Consider the following 7,461-nt stretch of genomic DNA (forward strand, 5'->3'; position numbering starts at 1 on the left):
AATGTGCGACCAACACCATCACTCTTACCGCTGCGCGAAATGCAACATACTAGACATCCCTACCTTTATCGCCTCTAAACTGAAGTCTGGTAGAACAAACTCGTTCTCGCCTCGGTGACAATTAAAAAAAAAAAAAAAAAAGAGTGCTTTCTTTCTCTTGCACAAACCAAAACGGAGCGTAAACGTCGGTTTCTGTACCTCACACAGAACATCAGCTACTGAACATGAACGGAATGGAGCAGCAGTAGCATCAATCGCAATATGAAGAACCGAGCCCAATGTGCCTGAGGTCAACTGGTTGCGAAGCACAGCAGCGAGTCACTGTGGCTTGCACGACAAGTCAGTGGTGAAGGGTCGTGCGTGGGATCTCGTTTCCCGCACTGCAGTCGCGAGCTCTTGCATAGCGGCTGACACCTACTATACTGATACTGTCAGCTTCCATCTATCGGTAGAAGTAATAGTGTAGCCTTCATTTTCCTCTTGTATTTTCCAAAGAAACAACACTAGATCACATGGCTACCGCTCGTCGCTCTTGTCATCGCTGGTAAGCACTGAAAAACACTCTTCAGCAAGCTATTTTCGTGACAAACACTTTCACCAAGCTGTTCAGTGCAGGTTCGTAGCCTTTACTGCTTTCAGTCAGATGTTTCCGGCAACTAACAACATCCGCAGAGGACCTCGATTTTAAACTACGCGTAAAAAGCAGCAACTAGACGGGAAAATCAGCTGTTTCTTTGCAGGCCGCCATGTTCACGCCTCGCTGTCGTCAGCTGACCCTCGCGGCGAAAATCGTTACCTAGGCGCACATTTAATTGTAATACTGAAAATGCTTCTATTTTTAGTTGTCGTATTATAGCTTTGAACAAGTTTTCTTAGGTAAATAGAACATTTATACTTTTATTCGCTGCGTTTTCACGAAAAATTTTTGCACACGGCCCCTTTATCGTGCAAATAAAAGTTTCCGGGGTGGGGCTTTGCTATTAAGCACCCTAGCCTGCTTGTAATTGGCTAAAGCCGTGATGTCGTCACACTTCACATGTCTGAGCCTCGTCATTTTGACGTCACGCTCTCAAACTTGAGAGCGATTTTGAGAGCGGTGCGTAATACGGCCCCTGGTTAGAAGTAGACCTGGGGCCCGATCCTCGATATTCGCCTTCCCCTGGCGGCGCCATATTGTCTTTCTGATTGGCTCAGAAAAGAGTCACGTGCTTCAAACTTGTGGCGCGAAACCATCAGTTGAGGCAAGCACTTTTAGCGGTTACGTCAAAATGACGTAGCCGTGAAAATTGATTTCAACCGGAGCTATCCTTGTTGCCTGGATGACAAATACGAATGATTTTGGAGTGGAAGCAAAGTTACTGATGGTGGTTTGGAGAACACTTACGCTCGATTAACCAATGTGATGAAAATAATGGCATACTGGGAAGGAGCGGATGCTCAAATTTGATTGGCTGAAGCTATGTCACGTGAAACACGTGATACGCAAGCATATTTAGATTACGTCAAATTGACGCGTCATGACGTAACTGACGTGCCGCCATTACCGAAATTGCTGACGTTTGGCCGCCATAATTTCGCCGAGTGGCGAGGTGCCCGAATTATGCTAATGAGACTATGGCGACAGGCAAGCTGATTTATGCAGCCGTTAGCCTACCGTAGTTTCTTAGCTTGTTATTAAAAGTAAAAGGATAACTTTATATACACCTTGTATGGCTTTTTAAACGGAATAGAAAGGCAAATTACGAGCGCGTATGAAATAAAGGACGTTTGAGACAATCTCTAATTGGGGCAGAAGCGTGCGGCCGCGTTACGGCGCTAACTGCTTTCTTATTTCAAACCCTTTCTTCCCATGGTAAGAAATTATTGGTCTGCGCGGTTATAATAACCCAGCAATGGCGGCGGCCATGGAGGGCGGTACGCTTACGAGTGGTCTTCGTGCCGTTCGTCGTCTGCAAGTAGTGATCGAGGATTTGCTGCAGCACAGCAATGCTGTCAAATTGTCTTGAAAGATAGCTCGTCAGTACAGTCAGATCTGAGGAGTGTAGTGTGGCGGCTTTGCAAGCTCCGAGGCGAGAATTGCCCTGCGCTCGGAGTGTTGAACTGTTGAGCTACTGGTGTTTCGGGTGGAATCGGCAGTGGTGAACGCCTCTGATGTAGGATGGCACGAAATGTATTCGTTCGACCGAGCAACGAGCTCCTGGAATGTGTCGGGCTTCTCGATGGGTGTCGACCAGCAAGGCAACGCAGTCAATCTGCTGGAAATGCTGCAGCACGTCGAGCATCACAGAGGTAAGTGCAATAGGAAAACCTGCAAAGGTGACTGTTCATACAGCGTCATTCGCATTCAAGTTGTACACAGGCGGGAAATGACTGAAGAATAAAGGAATACTTACAGGACGCATGCGGCGAATCCGATATTTTTAATCAGCACTTTGCGTTGCTTTTAGCTGCCTATTTCTACGACGCATTATAATTTTCTTCAACTTCTCTACACTGCACGAACTTAAAAAAAAAAAAAAAAAAAAAAAAAAACTGAGTGTGCTTGTAGTTGTCAAGATTTCTTGGTTAATGGTTTCGACGACCGAGAAAGGAAAAACAAGTGAAATCGCCTGATATAAGTCGTTCCTTTAATTGCAAAAAAAAAAAAAAAAAGAAAGAAAAAGTTAGCCGTCACAATACAATTTCCGCCACCAAGCCGTCTTTACCTGTTACGGAAAGGGTTCACTTAGGTTTAGGTTTTGCACTGACCATTTCTTGCATTCATAGATTACACTTTACCGCAGCATAGCTTGCAGCTTTGATGATTTTGAATGTTCCTGTGCCATGCGTGTTTGATATTTTATTTGCATATAATTTAGGCACTAAACATTTGCAGGTGATCGTGTGGACCATGTGCAGCCGTTGCAGCACTTCCCATCCGAGTCATCGTGTGCGCGAGAAGTCCTGGGGCCATATTCAACATCATTAACCTCTCTGCTAGGCTTGTATAATCTGGGAGGCCACGCCTTGTCCCTGGACGGCCACATCAGATGTGAAGTGCTATGCAGATGGACAGCTCTTTTTGAAGATCGTTACAGCTTGTAGAGTGTGCAGATCACATGACATTGACGCCACCTGCAAATGGTAATCGCAGCAGGAACATCGACAAGTACAAGGAAGAGGACATGCAACATTTATATTAACTCGGACAGGAACAACTTGATCACCTGCACTTGAGATTTTCACTCGCTGTCATGATTTTGATATATGCCACAAGTGATCAATGTGCACATTCTTACTGCTTCATGTTCGATAGCATACTGCTGAAAAGCCGTCCAAGTCTTAATTTTTTCTGTGGGTTTGGGATATAACCATCTCTTTGGTGTACATTTTGTTGATAGCATGTGCAAGAACCAAGTTCAGCTTTGGGGTGGCGCAGTGGTTACGGCGCTCGACTACTGTTCCCAAAAACGCGGGCGGCGGCTGCTTTTCGATGGAGGCGAAAAGCAAGGCGCCCGTGTGCTGTGCGATATTAGTGTACGTTAAAGAACCCCAGGTGGTTGAAATTTCCGGAGCCCTTCACTACGGCGTCTCTCATAGCCTGAGTCACTTTGGGACGTTAAACCCCACAAACCAAACCAAACCTTTCTTTGGTGCTATAATTTTTTGTCTACCATCTGTAGACATACTGAGTGTATTCTACAAGTGCTGTGGCTCTCGCTGAGAGCTGTCATTCTTTGTTGTATACTTTGCTTTTTTGTGTTCTGCTTAAACTCAGTGTGCATTTTATTAAGTGCTTCATGTCAATGAAATGCAGGAAGGTACAAAAACGTTCTCCTTCTACCTCCAGAAGTGCCATTCTGAGTAGGACGTGCGTGCACATATAGTTCACAATTCACTTTGGTGTTTGTGGCAAGTAAGCAGTCTGCGACATACTACTTCAGTGAGAATATTTGACATACATGTACCCTGGTGGATGTGTCTGCAGTCGTTTACCATAGCAGAGTCCATTTCGTTACACCTATCTTGTGTGCTACTAGGGTGAAATGTGAGGTGCCCACTGTGTTTTTCCACAAACTGCAGAGTGAAGCGAGCTGTGCTTCTTTGTATTTGGTTGGCTTTATGCTTGTTTTCTATTGCTTCCTTCATATGCTGAATGTAGATGAACAGCAATCAACTAGTTGTCCCAAGGATAATTTGTGCATCTATTTGGTGGTCATTGTCTTTCATTGTTGTATGCACGAAAAATGAGGGCCCCGCCAACTTGTCAACCCATTTTGGCAATTTTAGATTCCACTTTTGCAAAATTTGCCATTTTCACTTTGCACTGCAATTACCGATGCTTTATTCATGTTAATCAAGATCCCAGATAACCTGTTTAACCTCTGCATCATTTGTGTGGCTCGGCTATCAATGAACATTTTTGTATTCATTTTTTTTTTTACAAAGGCAACTATTGACTTCTCTGTTTTGTAACTAGGTGATATTGATGTGCATGTGCACCCACTGGCAAAAGTTCTTGAAGGTGGCTTCGCAAGGGAAAGAATGCATTCGTTTGTGTTCGAGATAAATTGCTTGACATTTCATGTTACACTATATAACCCATAGTCACAATAATGATGCACAAGCGCAGGAATGAAATAAAAACTTTTTGATAAGAATGGCCTTCATAAATTTTTGACTGCAGCTCTACAAAATGCTTTGCTCCTTTTGTACATTGCTACATATCTTGTTCCATAAAATATCTCCCTCCATGATACCGTTGTGTGTAGACCTTCCATACCCCTATTATGAGGCTGCTATCTGGGCCAGTTGCTTCTTGACACATTCTTGCTGCTGCCACATGCCCTCCGGCACTCACATATGTTAAAAGAGGGTTGGTAAAGCTCACATATTCATGCTCTAAGCCACTGAAGCATGGCTTCATCACTCGAGATGTTTATCGAATGATTGCAGCTGTGTATAACTGCTTCATTATTTTTTTTCTGTTAGTTGCTTTTGTAGCCTTATCTTCATTGTTCTTTGTGAGCTTTAAATTGAGAATTTTAAGGAAGGGGCATACATTTTATGCCAATCACTTTCATCTCATTTATGTGGAAGCACTTTCAAGGACACTTTTGTTTCGAATCCCGGCCTCGGCGGCAGCTTTTCGGTGGAGGCGAAAAGCAAGGCGTCCGTGTGCTGTGCGATGTCAGTGCACGTTAAAGAACCCCAGGTGGTCCAAATTTCCGGAGTCCTCCACTACGGCGTCTCTCATAGCCTGAGTTGCTTTGGGACGTTAAACCCCACAAACCAACCAAACCAACCAACTTTTGTTTCATCATCACTTTTTAACATTTTGTACCATTGTGCTAGTAGTGAGTTGTATAACTTTTTGCTCTCATAAGTGACAGCTGCACTAGTTTCACTTACACCTATCCTATTGTCACATTTGTTTTCTACGATATCTAGTATCCCTATGCTTTCCTATTGTATCAGCTTCAGCAATCCTCTCTGCATTTAACCCTCAGAATGTGTTCCATATTTTGCACGTCTGCTATGTGTACAGCCTAAATTGAACACCACAATATATTCTTAAGATTGCATTCAAAAGATAACTTCCTGAAGGTACAATCCTATTGAACACAGTAGACGTCATACTATCCATAAGTGAGCCATTCTTTTTCATGATGTATTGAAGAATTTGTGAACAAAGCGATTTCATTTTATCTTGACCACATTCATCTGTTGTTTCTGTGGTACAGCCTCTGCCATAGCTGCATCTATAACTTGGCTGTTGGCACCGTGGTCAAATGTCTTGCGAGCCAGCAGAGCCTAATGTAGCGTAGATGTTCAGCTATTGGCTTCTTGCTTTTTTTTTTGATGCAGCAACGTTAAAGCCTCTCTTCTGCACAAAACGCGACGTTGTGAGGGAAAAATCTTGGGCACATTTCAGACAGGTGACATGGCCGAGTACTCAACGTGACGTCTCTGGCTTCACCTTTGAGATGAATGTGTGAGGTGATAAACCTTGCAGGATCTTTGGGTAATAAGACAGGCAACCCTTAGGCCATGGAAACGCATCCGTACAGCTTGGTTACAGTGGGCTTTATAGGTATCTAGACAAGTGGTCTTCCACATAATTGGATAACTTACAGGTATACGCTACTGATATGTATCATAGAATAAATACTAGGTGTTAGCAGTAGCAAAGTCGATTCACACGAATGAGAGTCTGCAGACAGGAGCCATAAAAGCTGTTGTGTCATAGCGGTAAATGCTGAGCTTGCGTGTCCCCACAATTGTTTTTAGAGCATGAAGTTTTCAAGTGCTGTGCTGGTTTGCCTGATAGCCGTCACATTGAGTGACTTGCTGAAATAATGCTTAAGGCTTGTCTTCCTGAGACAAACATTTCTGCTTTTTGGTAGACTGCATAAAGGGAGCATTCTAGGTGTGGCAGGCATTTATGCACAGGTAAAATCATTCTTACACACACTATAACTACCTTTGCCCTGTCCATAACAGAATCAGGGAATAATTGCTCTGTCGCAGGTGCCGACTACCATTTAAATGACGAGTTCCATATTTATTTATTTATTTATTTATTTGCAAGTACTGTTAGCCCTTCCAGGCTGTTACAGGGTGGGCAATGTACATTCAAGCAGCACAACAAATTTCCAACTCTTTCTCAAAAGTTTCTAAAGCACAAGTTTTTTCAAATACGCTTCGGTCAAGGTTGTTCCATTCAATGATTGTTTTAGGCAGAAACGAAAATTTAAATACATCAACTCTTGGCACATACGACATCACTTTGATACTGGTAATACTGGTAATACTGGTAATACTGGTAATACTGCGGAACGCATAGCATCCCTTGACTGCAGTTGCAGCCTAGTGGTTTGAGCATTTGGGGACCAATCCTCAGTGGTGTTGGGTACTCTTTGGTAAAACAGTGGGTGCTTGCTTTGCTGGTGCTGGGGTTATCTTGGGCCAAACACTTGGAGAATGGGTTTTTGACCCTATCTTGTGTTCCCTTGCTTTGTATAACTAATTTCTCTTCTTTGGTCTCCAAGGCCATGCCACCTTTCAGATATGGCGATGAGCTGTACAAGTACAATACTGTAATTACTTGAATGTGTGACAGCCTTTCATTTTTTAGGCTGTGTATTGTAGAGTGTGGAGTGCTGTAAATAAATTTTGTATTGTTTTGTATATTGTCATTTTCAGTTTTCTTATAAGCAAGGCTTGATGTCAGGTGCATGTAGAAAAAATGCCAAAAAGTACCGAAAGCAAATAATACACCAATTGTTAGTCAACGACGAGCTGTTTAAAGCTACAGGGAATGTGTTGCGTGAGTAGCAGGTCTCTTAAAGTGTGCATGTTTTGCCAAAATAAAGGACAAAAGCTATACTGCAACCTGTTGGAAAAACCATGCATACAAGACACACTAGCTGCAAATCATACGCTAATTTAAACAAGCCATCACGGTTAGTTTTCCAATGA

The 7,461-nt window shown here is 43.1% G+C and overlaps 1 protein-coding gene across 1 annotated transcript; it reads left to right on the top strand.

Moving 5' to 3' along the window:
• Positions 1–1,139: 1,139 nt before the first annotated feature.
• Positions 1,140–7,170, top strand: LOC146202429 (uncharacterized). The gene is made up of 2 exons (XM_084588187.1): positions 1,140–2,289; positions 2,876–7,170. The coding sequence occupies exons 1-2, from the start codon at positions 2,169–2,171 to the stop codon at positions 3,082–3,084; spliced, it is 330 nt and encodes a 109-aa protein (XP_084444313.1). The 5' UTR covers positions 1,140–2,168; the 3' UTR covers positions 3,085–7,170.
• The last annotated feature ends 291 nt before the right edge of the window (positions 7,171–7,461 follow it).

This window comes from Amblyomma maculatum, chromosome 1 (assembly GCF_055883805.1).
Source record: "Amblyomma maculatum isolate TAMU_Amacu chromosome 1, ASM5588380v1, whole genome shotgun sequence".
In the NCBI taxonomy this organism is placed as follows: domain Eukaryota; kingdom Metazoa; phylum Arthropoda; class Arachnida; order Ixodida; family Ixodidae; genus Amblyomma; species Amblyomma maculatum.

Excerpts from the sequence above, each read along its gene's own strand:
- LOC146202429 (XM_084588187.1), top strand. The coding sequence starts at position 2,169 with ATGTATTCGTTCGACCGAGCAACGAGCTCCTGGAATGTGTCGGGCTTC. Across the intron at positions 2,290-2,875 it reads GCACGTCGAGCATCACAGAG|GTGATCGTGTGGACCATGTG; the intron begins GTAAGTGCAATA and ends AAACATTTGCAG.